This window comes from Rhincodon typus, chromosome 8, assembly GCF_021869965.1.
Source record: "Rhincodon typus isolate 14 chromosome 8, sRhiTyp1.1, whole genome shotgun sequence".
Taxonomy (NCBI): domain Eukaryota; kingdom Metazoa; phylum Chordata; class Chondrichthyes; order Orectolobiformes; family Rhincodontidae; genus Rhincodon; species Rhincodon typus.
Window position 1 is genome coordinate 14823257 of NC_063339.1, and position 14556 is coordinate 14837812.

At 40.6% G+C, this 14556-nt stretch overlaps 1 protein-coding gene across 1 annotated transcript in view; it reads left to right on the forward strand.

Annotated features, from left to right (window-relative positions):
• The window catches only part of ylpm1 (YLP motif containing 1), a 117766-nt gene that overhangs the window by 31501 nt on the left and 71709 nt on the right, over nt 1-14556 (forward strand). Inside the window, exons 3-5 of the mRNA XM_048599915.1 lie at nt 1818-2084; nt 6414-6599; nt 13913-14556. The exon at nt 13913-14556 is cut by the window's right edge and continues 333 nt beyond it. Of these exons, the coding sequence (XP_048455872.1) occupies nt 1818-2084; nt 6414-6599; nt 13913-14556 (1097 nt within the window). The remainder of the gene's footprint in view (nt 1-1817; nt 2085-6413; nt 6600-13912) is intronic.

Genomic DNA, 14556 nt, shown 5'->3' on the forward strand with positions numbered 1-14556 from the left:
AAGGTTCTAGGCCGGAAACGTCAGCCTTCCTGCTCCTATGATGCTGCTTGGCCTGCTGTGTTTATTCAGCTCTACACCTTGTTATCTCAGATTTTCCAGTATCTGCAGTTCCTACTATCTCTGTTACACACGTTAGGCCTGTTTTCTCTTGAATTTAGAAAGTTAAAGGATGATCTGATTGAAGTCTTCAAGATATTAACAGGACGAAGATAAACTATTTCCACTAGTTGGAGATTCTGGAACTAGGGAGTATAGTCTGAGAATTAGGGCCAGGCCATTCAGGAGCAATGCTAGGAAGTTCTTTGACACAAAGAGTGGTAGAAGTTTGGAACTTACTTCCACAAATGGCAGTGGATGCTGGATCAGTTGTTAAATTAATCTATCTCAGATTAAAATTTTGTTAAGCACTGTTATTAAGAGATATGGGTCAAAGGCAGGTAAATGGAGTTAGGCCACAGATCAGTTATGATCTCATTGAATAATAGAACAGGCTTCTGTTCCTATGTCTTCCTATCTCCTTAGCTCCACAGCTGATGGTTCTGATGAAGGAACTTAAACCTGCAATGGTAATGCTGTCTACAGATGCTTACTGGGTTTGCTGAATGTTTCCAAAATTTTCTATCTCTATTTAAATGCATGGATTTGATAACTAAAAGCCCTGCATTGTTTGTGGATCATAAGTGCAACAAAATGAAACTTTTTTTGTTAAATTCCTTCTTATAGGTCATGGTATGCATTTTCTTGTGTCTGCTAGCTATTTCTCAGAATTGGAAGGAATATACATAATGATCTTAGATGTTAGGACTGTTTATAAGGGTTCTTTACTACTTTCTCCTATTCCTTGGAGCAGATCAGTGAAGCTCCCACGCAATTGCCAAACCATCCAATAATGAGAACTCTGTGAATGACTGATGGCTGAATGGAGTTAAGAGAAACAAAACTTAATTATTTTTATCTGTATTTGCAACCATATGTTGCAAATTTGAAGCTTGAAGCCGGTAGAATATGAGTTAACTTTGAAGCATATAGCAGTAAAAATGAAATTTTCTTTAAAAATGTTGAAGGTTAATGAAATAGCATTTAACATTTCAGTATTTGTAATTTTTTCTTAATTTCAAATTAATTTGTAACTCTCTGTGCTGAATATTAATTTACCTATTTAATGCTCAATACCTTACTCCCTTCAGTTGTAGCTTGACCAAAGTTTGGTCTTTGATATTCTTCTGTGACAAAAACCTTTTAGTTACATTCTGATCCCAAATCTGTCATTTTCCAGGTCATGATTTGCCGAAGTTGGTTGTCGAAGTTGTTGGAACTTTATGGCCTGTAACACTGGATCAAAACAAATAGCTATGATGGAGCAGAGAAAAATGAATTTGGATAACTTAAGGGTTTTAGCTACAAAATAGCACATTGAGTGCACTAAACAACATAATAACATTTTGTAATTATTATAAGGATGTAGGACTCGCTAGAACTCAGCAAAGACCAACCATAGATGAAATACAATGTGGGTTGAAAAGTACAGTATTAAATGTTCAAGTTTTCACTTTTGAGCAATACCATGGGGAATCAGTTGAGCTTTATAGTGTAATATAGGTGCTATTAGATATGAGAGTTACCTGTATCTAAGAATATATATCATATATATATAAAAATTAGAGGAAAAGTAGTCTTGATGTAATATGCATGACGACTGAATATTTTGTCAATTGGTGCAATAGAGATTGCATAGGTGATCAACCTAGTAGTAAACATGTGACTCTTGAGTTGCAAACATAAATTAACATGAGTTCTCTCCACCCTCTTGCCATCAGCAACAACAGTATTGGTACCAGCAGCACATGCAAAACCTACAGAAGCATGGGAACAAACAGTATGGAGGACAGCATGAACAGAACCAGAGTGTCGAAATGAATCAGAGCAGTGACTCTGTGCAACAGAAAGCAGATGAGGCCAAAACCCCTTATACTACTCAGCCACCTCTGCCACCAGCTCCACCTTATGAGGCTCCCAAAACACAACCACCACCTCCACCTCCCAAAGAGGAGATACCGCCCCCCCCACCACCTGAAGAAGCAAAGGTAGGCAAAGCCTGTTTGTATCTTTAGTGTAAATTTATACGACTACATTTTTCATCTGTGAAATATGTTTGACATGGATATAACCAAACTTGTCTCACAAATAAACTTGCATAATGCTTTGGCTAAACTTGAGGACATCTGAATGACTTTTACATAAATCTCTGTAATTCTAGCCTATCATCTCACAGAAACTTTCATCCATGGGTTTTTGAGTAATTTAAGACAATTGGTATATTTAAGGGAACTATTTAAAAAAAGTTCAATGCTTAAATAAATGTTTTGGAATCTTGGGTCATTTACAAAAGTGTAATTCATTCAATGGGTTCAGAGATTTCCAACATGAATAGTTTCTAAATACCTGACTCTTTCTCTGACCAATGTAGTGCATGTATGTACTGGAAGCTACATAAATTAATACGTCGGTATTTATTCTTTGCAAACATAAAGCACACATAAAAGCATTACATCTGGTAAAACTCAGCAAAATAGGTGACGGCCTTTCTCTGCTTCATACCTCAGGGCTAACTAATCAATCAACCAGCCTGCTTTAAAATTTAAACAAAGCTTGCCTGTTACATGTCAGTCACCGTAAACTGGTACATTCTCCATGGCAATGTCTCAATCAATCAGAGTGTACTTACCAGTTATCAGTAGTCTCCTTTTATACAGTATAAATATTGTTTCCCCTTTGCTTTGGTATTTCTTATGAATTGCCCTGACAAATACAAGATTTTGACAAAGTGTTTCTTTATTCAGCAATACTTTCGATATCTGTTAATGACCTGGTCTTGGGTGTACAGGGTGCAGTTTCAAAGTTTGCAGATTCCATGAAACTCTTCATTTGCAGTCACCAGTGAGGAGGATAATAGCAGGGTTCAGGACATAAATATTCAGTTCTGACAGCATCTGTGGATAGAGAAGCAGAGATAATGTTTCAGTTTGATGATCTTTTGTCAGAATGGAAAAGTGTTATGATCCCATCTAGTGATGTAATTGGAAAAGCTGGATGCCAGACATGTACTTGGCTTTCTGTTTCTTTATTCAGTCACGGGATGAAGGCGTCACTGGCTAGGCAGCATTTATTGCCCATCCCTAATTGCTCAGAGGGCAGTTAAGACTCAACCACATTGCTGTATGTCTGGAGTCACATGTAGGCCAGATCAGGCAAGGATGGCATTTTCGTTCCCTAAAGGACATTAGTGAACCAGATGGGTTTTTCCTGACATTTGGCAATGGATTTATGATCATCCTTAGACTCTTGATTCCAGATATTTATTGGATTCAAATTCCACCATCTGCCTTGGCGGCATTTGAACCTGGGTCCCCAGAATGTTATCTGGGTCTCTGGATTGACAGTCCAGTGATAATACCACTAGGCCATTGCCTCCATCATATGATGGATCATATTATGTTTTCTTTTAGTTTTAAAGAAGTTGTTTCTGACTGAAACGAAGCAAGTATTGCTGTACATTTTATGTCCTAGTTGTTTTGTTGTAGAGTGCCGGCCTCATAGTGATGCCTAAAGCCCATGAACAGATAATTAAAACATGTTTAACCAATCCATTAGAGATCACTGAGAAAATAACATGTTCTGTGGTTGAGGTGGAACCAAGGACTACAATCAGATTTCTCAAAAACCTCTGAGTGCCACCTGAAAGATTATTGCAGAAAACAAAATCTCATGGTGTAGGGGTAGCAGATTAACTGGCTAACCGGAAGCAGATAGTAAGCATAAATGGGCTTTTTCAGGTTGATAAGATGCAATGAATGGTGTGCTGCAGGAATCAGTGCTGGGACCTCAACGACTTAGAAATTTTATAAATTACTTTGAAGTGATAGAGAGTCCAGTTGCCAAATTTGCTGATGTCACAAAGAAAAGTAGGAAACTATAGTTGAAGAGGAAATGGGACGCTTCAAGAAATTGCAGATGGACTAATTGAGTGGGCAAAGATCTGGTTAGTGGAGTGTAATGTGGCAAAATGAAATGGTCCGTTTTCACAGGAAGAATTAAAAAAAGCTGTAATTTAAATTGTGAGAAATTGCAGAACTTGAGGTGCAGAGGGATCTGGGTGGCCTAGTACAATAATCACAAAACGTTAGAATGCACATGCAAAAAGTAATTAGGAAAGCTAGTAGGATGTTATAATCTATTGTGAAGAGATTGAGGTTGGTTGGCTCACCAAACTGCAATACTGCGATACAAGAAACCAGCTCGGCAAGCCAACCAACCTCAACACCCACCAACCAACCTCAACACCCACAACAACCCAAGCTACAAATCTGCTCCAAAACCTTAGAGACCTACAGGCATAACACGCTGAAATTGGCAAAAAAATGGGAAATGCGAATCAAGAAACCAGCTCGGCGAGCCAACCAACCTCAACACTCACAACCCGAGCTACAAATCTACTCCAAAACCTTATTGTGAGGAGAATTAGATGCAAAAGTATAGAGTTGTATTTTAGTTATGAGGAACACTGGTGAGACCATGCCTGGAATAGAGTTCAGTCTTCTTATCCTTATTTAAGGAAAGATGTAAATGCATTGGAAGCAGTTTATTGAGGGCTGACCAGACTAATACCTGGATAGGGCAGGTTATCTGTATCAATCTGGGATTGTATCAGTTGTAGTTTAGAAGAAGATGAAGCAGTTGAAACATATAAATTCCTGAGGGTCTTGAAAGGGCAGATGTGGAGAATATGTTTTCCCTTGAAGGACAATCTAGAACTAGAGTTTACTATTTAAAAATTTGGTGCCGTTCATTTAAAATGGAGATCAGGTGAAATCTAGAGAGATTCGGTGGGATCCTAATTCTTTGGAACTTCCTCCCTGCAAATGTGGAAGCAGAGTTTTGGAATATTTTTGAGGCAGAACTGATTTTATTTTGGTAAGAGAGATGGTGAAATGTTATTGGGGTGGATAGTAATGTGGATTTGAATCTCATGGTCTACTTCTGCTCCCTGTTTGTATAAGGACATGCAGATGCATAGTAGGATTGGCTTCTGCACAATTACTCTCTAAGCTCTTCTGACTTGGAACTGTACTGTCAACCATCATTGTTGTTGGGTCAAAAACATGGAACCCACGTCCAAACCTACATCTTACAGTCTGCAGCAATTCAAAGTAGCAGATTTTTAGCAACACGGTCTCCTATATTTCAACTTACCCATGCCAGTTAATTAATCACTATAACCAGACACCTTGTGATCACTGACCACAGGATTGTATTTTCTTATTTGGAAGCTCATTTGGCTTATCTTGGTTCATCCATTCAGAAATGTTGTAAATTCTAACTACCCTCCCTTCTCACCCCAAACCCACGCCACTATAGTATGTAATGGATACTTAAAAGACCAGATATTCAGCTCAGCTCCACCTGGGAGCTCATCCATTTGTTGATTGTTGCTTGTGCACAGAAAAAGTCCTGATTGGACTCTGAATTTGCATTTTTCTGGAGTGTTCCCACTCTTGCAGTTTTGTGTTTTGTCAGTTTTAACCTTTCCATATTGTTAACTTTCACACGTTATCAACTTTCATTGTTGAACTGCCTGAAAATTTTCTCGAGTCTATCAAGACTCAGTGTTAAAATTGAGGTTATCTAGCAAGGGTCTTTGGATAGAAATAGGGGAGATGGGAGTGCAAGGTTTTATTTTCCTTTTCCTTTCCAAGTTTCCTGATAGATCTCTGCTTCCACATTGATTGATCTAAATTGGCCTTTTTACACAATTATCATGACTGCACAACTGTTTATTCCATAACTGGGAATAGTTTTAAATATCAATATTCACATATGCTGTAAGTTTTCTAAAAAGTAAAGAACTGTTCGAATGGAGATATTCAAAATTTTATTCCAAGTTTTAAAAATTATCTTCTATTCACTGATACTAAAGTTTCATATCAAAGAGATGCAAAGACTTGCTAAAAGTTCTGAAGTTTTACAGAGGAAATAAGGGTTTGATAGGTCTGATTGCTTCCACAAGATATTTTAGCTAAGTTTCATCCAAAGATTTTTTGATTAAATTGAGATAAGTTTTAAAGTGATAATATTTGCAGCCCACTGGAGCTCCATTTCTGCAGTGCAGTGATAAACGTGAGTTTTCACATTGATGTACTAGAAACAAATCACAAGTAATTGGATATTTGTATCTGATGCTGTTTGGGAAGAATTAATATTTTCCATATTTCTTGAGTTTTTCAGTAGAATTGTGTATATTCCATATCAGTGAAATTGTAAACACATGGCTTGGTTCCAGAAGTTGTAGTTTTGTTTAAATGTGCCTTGCAAAACACTTACTTCATTACCCTTTCATATTGTGAATGTTCTTTTAGCCTACTATCCAACCTCCAGAGAATCCCGAGGAAGCAGAAAGATTGAAAATGTTGCAGGCAGCCGCAGCTCAGTGGCAGCAACAACGCATAGAATATCAGCAGCAGAACATGATGCAACAACATAATCAACTACAGCAACTCCTGCAACAGTACCAGCAGTTGATGCAGCAAATACAGCACATACAGGCTAGTGCCATCAAGTTACATATTTATGTTATATATTTGTGCGTGGAAATGTTGTGCCAAGAGTTTATTTTAAACCTCTTTGCTGTTTAAGTGTTTATAACAATATTTTGGCCATACAATATAATTGAAATCAGAATTCCTACAGTACAGAAAAAGGCCTTTCAGCTCATCAAGTCTGCACTGACCTTTTGAACAGCATCCCACCCAGACCTACCCTTTCCCCATAGCCCCACATTTACCACAGTTAATCACCTAGCCTGCACATCCCTGCACATGACGGAACAATTTAGCATGGCCATTCAACCTAACCTGCACAACTTTGGACTGTGGGAGAAACCTGAGCACCCAGCAGAAACGCCCACAGACGAGGGGAGAACATGCAAACTCCACTCAGACAGCCACTCAAGGCTGGAATCCAACCCGGGTCCCTGATGCTGTGAGGCAGCAGTGCTAACCACTGTGCCACTCTGTACAGGAGATGTTTTGGTTCTGAGAATATAGTAATATTTGTTATTCGCACCCAAAACTACGCCCAGTGCTCTGTGTCCCTATTAATGAAGCTTAGAATAATATTTGCTTCATTAACAGCTCTCTACCTGTCCTACTGATGTCTGTCTCCAAGATCTAAGTCCCTCCTCCCATATGCCCTTTAGAATAGTCCCCTTCATTTTATATTGTCTCCCCATGCTTTTAATACCAAAGTGTATAACCAGACAATGATCAGCATTGAACTTTATCCGCTGCCAATCAGCTGTTCCTCCATTGCTTCTTATTCTTTTGAAATTCTACACTATCATCCTCACAGTTTACAATTCTTCAAAGCTTTGCAAACTTTGAAATTATATGTGCACTCCAAAATCTGGATCACATATATAACAATAAAAGTAAAGGTAACAATATCAACTACTGGGGAACTCCACTACGAAACTTCTCCCAGATCAAAAACTAGACATCAATATTATTTTTTATTTCTTGTCTTTCAGTCCAGATGGCCTGACCCTATTCTTGCCCTGTTGAAGTCTCCATTAGTTGATTATCCATACTCTGGAACGACCAATGTCATTTTTCCACCATTGTCTTGAACCTTATAATAATCACTGTCCCCTAAATATTCTGCACTCTCACTCTATCTACTTGGTCCATCCCTTTCCAAAGACCACATCTAGCAGTGCCGCTATTGTTATCGGGCTGGACATATACTACTGTTGGAATTTCTCCTGTACACAATCTAGGAAAGCTTGTTGTCCTTTGCCATTTACACTACCCAGTCTATAAATGAGTAATTAAAGACATTTATTACACCTCTCTGTGACTTCCTTCCTTTTGTTTCTCAAAATCCTTTCCACTAGGTGATGGTCTCTAGATCACACTGAACAATGTAATTGTCCCCTTCTGTTTCTTCTGATTTAGTCAAACCAATTCTGTCCTTGAACTGTCTGAAACATTGTTTCTGTCCAGTCCTCCTCCTATTCCTTTCTTATCTTTTCTGACCGTATGACCAGGAATATTTCATACGCAGATTTGCCATGCCGGATACCAGGTCTCAGAGAGATTTCAGAAATGCCCACACCCGCAGTTTAGGATTCTACAGATAGAGAGGAATTGCGTGACATTGAGCACCAAGGAAGTAGTGCAGGAGCATTTAACAGCACCACGTGCTTGAATGAGTATTCCGTTTTTCATACTCATGCAGGAAATGGTTCCTGTGGGAAGTACAGCCAGAATGAAATAATCTGTGGTCCATGGCACCATGAGTTGCTCAGCTATATAGTGGGTACAAGAAAGGTCTGCAAATAATGTTGCTAGGGAGGATTCTGTAGTAGGGGAACCTAAAGGCATTCCAGTTCACATAGATGTATCTCCAGGATGATACATTTTCTCCTTGCTTCCTGGGTCAAGAACATTGCTCAAGGAGTTGAAAGCACCCTAATATAAGCTGTAAGCCATGGTCTGCATCAGTATTTATGAGAAAGGTATAAAGGACAATGAGGTCCTATAAGCTCTTTTCTTAGTTAACTAATCAAATTTAAATATGGAAAAAAATTACAAAGTGAGACCTCAAAGACAGTAATCTGAAGACACCATTTCTGAAGAAGGATCCCGACCTGAGACATCGACTTTCCTGCTCCTCTGATGCTGCCTGGCCTGCTGTGCTCCTCCAGCTCCACACTGTGTTATCTCAAGGTTCCATTTGGTACCAGGCATTAGTGATGACAGAAGTTGACATATGACATGGATTCGGGGAGATGGTGCAGAGGGAAAGCATTAAATTGCTGGGCAATGTGACCAGTTCTGGTTGCGATGGAACCTGTAGAAGTTCATTGTGTCCAGATTAGATAGAGGAGTGGCTGATTGGCGGAACACAGGGAATGGGGATAAAGGTGTCTTTCTCAGGATGGCAGCCTGTGATGAGTGCCGTTGCACAGGGATAAGTGTTGGCACCACAACTATTCAAGTTATACATTAATGATCTGCACGAAGCAACTGTGAGGGTATTGTTACTAAGTTTGCAGATGACACACAAATAAGTGGTGGTGCACGCAGTGTTGAGGAGGGGAGGCTGCAGAATGACGTGGACTGACTAGTGAGCAAAGAAGTGGCAGATGGAATACAGTGGTAGGAAGAATCGAGTCATCGAGGTATATGGCACGGAAACAGACCCTTTGGTCCATCTCTCCATGCCAACCAGTTTCCCAATTAAATTAGTACTGTTTGCTTGCTCTTTGCCCATATTCTCCTAGACCTTTCCTGTTCATGTCCAAATCTCTCTCAAATGTTGTAAGTACACATGCATCTATCATTTTCTCTGGCGGTTGGTTCCACAAACAAACCACCCTCGGTATGAAAAAGTTACTCTGCAGGTCTCTTTCAAATCTTTCTCCTCTCATCTTAAAATTATGCCTCTAGTTTTGAATTCCCTAGGGAAAAGACATTTGCTATTCACCTTATCTATGCCCCTAACGATATTAAAAACCTCTATCAGGTCACCCCTCAATTTCCTACACTTCAGTGAGAAAAGCTTAGCCAACCTCTCCTTAAAACCCAAACCCTCCAGCCCCAGTAATATCCTTGTAAATCTCCCTGTACTGTATCTAGCAACCAGAACTGTACATAGTACTCCAAAAGTGGCTTCACCAATGTCCTGTACAACCACAACATGATGTCCAACTCCTAAACTCAGTGCTCTGAACAATGAAAGCAAGCATTCCAAGTGCCTTCTTTACCACTCTGTCTACCTGTGACCCAACTTTCAACGAATAATGTACCTGAATCGCTATGTCTCTCTTCTACAACACTCCCCAGGGCCCGACCATATACTGTATAAGTCCTGCTCTTGTTCATCTTACCAAAATGCAACACCTTGCATTTATCTAAATTAAAGTCCATCAGCCACTCCTCGGGCCATTGGCCCAATTGATCAAGGTCCCTTTATAATCTTAGATAACCCTCCTCACTGTCTACTCTCCCACCCATTTTAGTGTCATCCACAAATTTACTAAGTATGCTTCCTCTATTCTTATCCAAGTTGACGAACAATAGTGGAGCCAGCACCGATCCCTGTGGAACACAGCTGGTCACATGCCTCCAGTCTGAAAAATAATCTTCCACCACCACCGCCCTCTGTCTCCTACCAGCAAGCCAATTTCGTATCCAATTGGCAAGCTCTCCGTGAACCCCATGTGATCTAACTTCACTAACCAGTCTACCATGTCTTACTGAAGTCTACATAGACAATGTCTACCAACCTGTCCTCATCTATTTTCTTGGTCATGTCAAAAAAAAGGTCAATCAGGTTTGTGAGACATGATTTCCTATGCATAAAGCCATGCTGACTATGCTTATTCAGTCCTCGCCTCTCTCCAAATGCATGTAAATCCTGTTTGTCAGAATCCCCTCCAACAACTTACCCACCACTGATGTCAAACTTACGTCTATAGTTCCCAAGCATCTCTTTCTTAAATAAAGGCATAACTTTAGCCTTCAGTCTTCTGGCATCTTACCCATAGCTATAGATGATAGAAATGTTTCTGCTACAGGTCCTGCAATTTCTTCCCTAGCTTACCACAATGTCCTGGATACACTTGATCAGGTCTCAGAGATTTATCTACCTTTCAATACATCAATATTTATTTCTTGGAGACAGTAAGGACTGCAGATGCTGGAAGCTAGAGTCAATAAGTGTGGAACTGGGAAAACACAGCAGGTCCGACAGCATCCGAGGAGCAGGAAAGTCTTTCCTGCTGTTCAGATGATGTCGGACCTGCTGTGCTTTCCCAGCTTCAATATTTATTTCCCTTAGTTCCTAGCTTCCATGTCTTTCTCCGCAGTGAAGCAAAATATTTGTTTAGTATCTCTCCCATCTCCTGTGGATCTACGTAGAGATGACCTTGTTGCTCTTTTTCCCTTGCTGTTCTTGTAGAATCTCTTTGGATTCTCCTTAGCCATGTCTGCCAAGGCTATCTCATATCCCATTTTCTGCCCTCCTGATTTCCCTCTTAAGAATGGCCCTACTTCCCATATACCCTTCAAGAGATTCACTTATTCCTAGTCGTCTATACCTGACATACGCCTTTTTATTCTTGATCAGAGCCCCAATATCTCTATTCATCTGTTGTTCCCTACTCCTACCGCCTTTATCCTTCACTCTAAGAGGAAAATGCTCCCTTTGACCTCTCATTATCTCACTCTTGAAAGCCTTTCACTTGTCGATTGTCCCTTTACCTGTGAACAGTCTACTTCAGTCAACTTTTGAAAGTTCCTGTTTTATACTGTTAAAATTGGCCTTACTCCAATTTAGAACTTTAACTTTTATTTGAGGCTAATCCTTTTCCATAACTATTTTAAAACTAATAGAATTACGATCGCTGGTCCCAAAGTGCACCCCCACTAACACTTCAGTCACTTGTCCTGCCTTATTTCCCAAGGGAAGGTCAAGTTTTACTCTTTCTTTCGTAGGTATATCTATACATTAATAAAGAAAATTTTCTTGAATACATTCAACAAATTCCTCCTCATCCAAGCCTTTAGCACCATGGCAGCCCCAGTCTGTTTGGAAAGTTAAAATTCCCTACTATTATAACCCTATTATTCTTACACATATCTGAGATCTCGCTACGTATTTGCTCCTCAGTTTCCCACTGACAATTGGAGGCCTATACTACAATCCCATTAAGGTGATCATCCCCCTTTTATTTTTAAGTGCCTCTCATACTGTTTCACTGGACAGTCCCCTAGGAATATCCTCTCTAAGTACAGCAGTAATGTTATCTCTAATCAAAAATGACACTGGCCCTCCTCTCTTGCCTCCCTTTCTAACCTTCCTATAGCATCTAAACCCCAGAACATAGATCTGCCAGTCCTGACCCTGGCTAGGCCATCTTTACATAATAGCTGCTACATCTTGATCCCATTTTCCCTTTTTGCCCTGAGTTCATAGAGTGTGGAGCCCGGGGAGGGGGCTCGGAAATAAATACAGGGAGGGGGTGGGGCTGTGGCTGTGGGAGAAAGTAAGTGGGTTAGTGATAGTTGGATGCTGGTAGGGGGTTGTGGGGATAGGTCATGGGAAGGGTGGAGCAGATAGGTGGGAAAGAAGATGGACAGGTTGTGTTAGGTCAGGGAGGGAGGGTTGGACATTGGATGAGGCTGAGGAGTGGGGAGATTTTGAATTCTATGTTCAGGCCATCGGGCTGCAAGCTCCCGAGGTGGAATATGAGGTGTTGTCCCTCCAATCTGCATTTGGCATCATTGTGAAACTGGAGGAGGCCCAGGATGGACATGTCACCAAGGGAGTTGGAGGGGGAGTTAAAATGGTGGGTAACCAGAAGATACTGTTGATTACAGTGTACAGAGAGCAGATGCTCCGATCGGTCACTGAGTCTGCGCTTGGTGCCTGAGTTCATTTGCCTGACCTGTCAGACCTCTTGCATTGAAATAAATGTTGTTTAATTCCTTAGAGTTATCTCATTTTGTGATGTGCTCTTGCCTGCCTTGCCCAATTAACTTTCTGTCTTTAACTTCCCAACCACCCTTGGCTTTCTGTCTCTTCTCACCACTCCTTAGGACTCCACACCCCACTTCCATACTCGTTTAAAGGCTTCCGAGTAGCACTAGCAAATCTCCCTGCCAGGATATTAGTGGCATAGACAATTTCTAAATGGAAAAAGGCTTCAGAAATCTGAAGCACAAATGGACTTGGGAGTCCTAGTTCAGGAGTCTCTTCAGGTTATATGCAGGTTCATTTGGCATTTGGGAAGGAAAATGCAATTTTAGCATTTGTTTCGGGAGGTCTGGAATACAAGAGCAGAGACAGACTGCTGAGGTTGTAGAAGCCTCTGGTCAGACTCCATTTGGAATACTATGAGTGGTTTTGAGTCCCATTTCTAAGGATGTATGTGCTGGCCTTAGAGCGGTTTCAGAGGACATTTGCAAGAACGGTCTCGGGGATGAAGGGCTTATCATGTGAGCAGTGTTTAAGGACTCTGGGTCTGTATTTAGTGGAGTTCAGAAAAATGAAGAGAGGATCTCACTGAAACTTACAGAATACCGAGAGACCTAGATAGAGTCGATGTGGAGAAGATGATTCCACTCGTAGGAGAGACTAGGACCTGAGGGCAAACCTCAGAGTGAAGGCACAATCCTTTCGGACTGAGATGAGGAATTCCTTCGGCCAGAGAGCGGAGTGGTTGAGGGCGTAGATGGATTCTTGGAAATATCAGATAGATATTACCGAAGGAAGAGCAACAAAAGCAACTTCACTGGTTGCAGGACTTTTAAACAGCACTTTTCAACAAAAAAACAGGTGGAGTGGGGTAGAGAGTTGTAATGCAGTATTAAAGAATCAATCACAACTGAGAGGAAAGAGATATGCTGGAAGAGTCATCAAATTATGTCACATACTAAGGAATAAAGGAAGAGCCTTCCTCACGTTTCTGGAAATATACAGCAGAGCTCCAAACTGTCAGAATGCGGTTGAAGGGCAGATATGTCAGCAAGTTGCTGAAAAGTGTAGAAATATTAGGAGTTTTCAAACCCCCTAATATATAGTATTACAATAAACAGAGTAAAACTAAAGGTATACAGAAAATATTTGTGTTCTATAATATTCTGATGCAATTATTAGCTTTTCAGGGAAATTCAAATTTGCAGATACATCGATCAGTAAAGTTGTCTCAATGGTGATTGTGTTCAGTTTCCAGACTGATTTTCACATATGTTTTTAAATGAATTGGTTAGTAGTGCAGAAACTTTATAGGCTGTTTATGAAATGGGAAATATGAAGTCTGACTTAATATAATGGGTTTCTTTTTCTTTAGTCACTGCCTCTGGAGATGCAGATGAGACACTTAGAAATGCAGCAGCAACAGTTTATTCCTCTGTATCAAGAATGGCAGCGACAATTCCAGATCTGGAAGGCACAGCTCCAAGCGTATCCAAATAAAGATCAGCTCCAGCAGTATGAAACTCAGTGGAATCAGTGGCAAGAGCAAATGGTATCAACAAATCATCACTTCCAAGAAAGAATGGATGCTCTTAGAAATGTTCAACAGCAGTACATGAACAGTCAATCCCAGAGTTATTTGGGAAATACATCAAACAGTCTGATGTCTCAGGTTCCACCAATGCCACCCATGGGATTTCCTCCAACACCACCAATAGCTAGTTCTTCTGTAGTTTCAACACAAGGAGCAACAAACTCACCAGCAGATCCAGCTTCTTCAGAACCAGAAAGCCCACCTGTTTCCAGGGCCCCTCCAGTGGTGTCTCAGGCCCCACCATCATTATCTCAAACTCCTTTGCCAGTGACTCAAGCACCTCCACCAATGACAATGGTGCCTCCACCAATAACTGTGCCACCTCCACCATTGACTATTCCTCCTCCCCTAATGAATATACCTCCTCCACCAATAACTCTGGCCCCTCCGCCGGTCTCCCTGGCCCCTCCGCCGGTCTCCCTGGC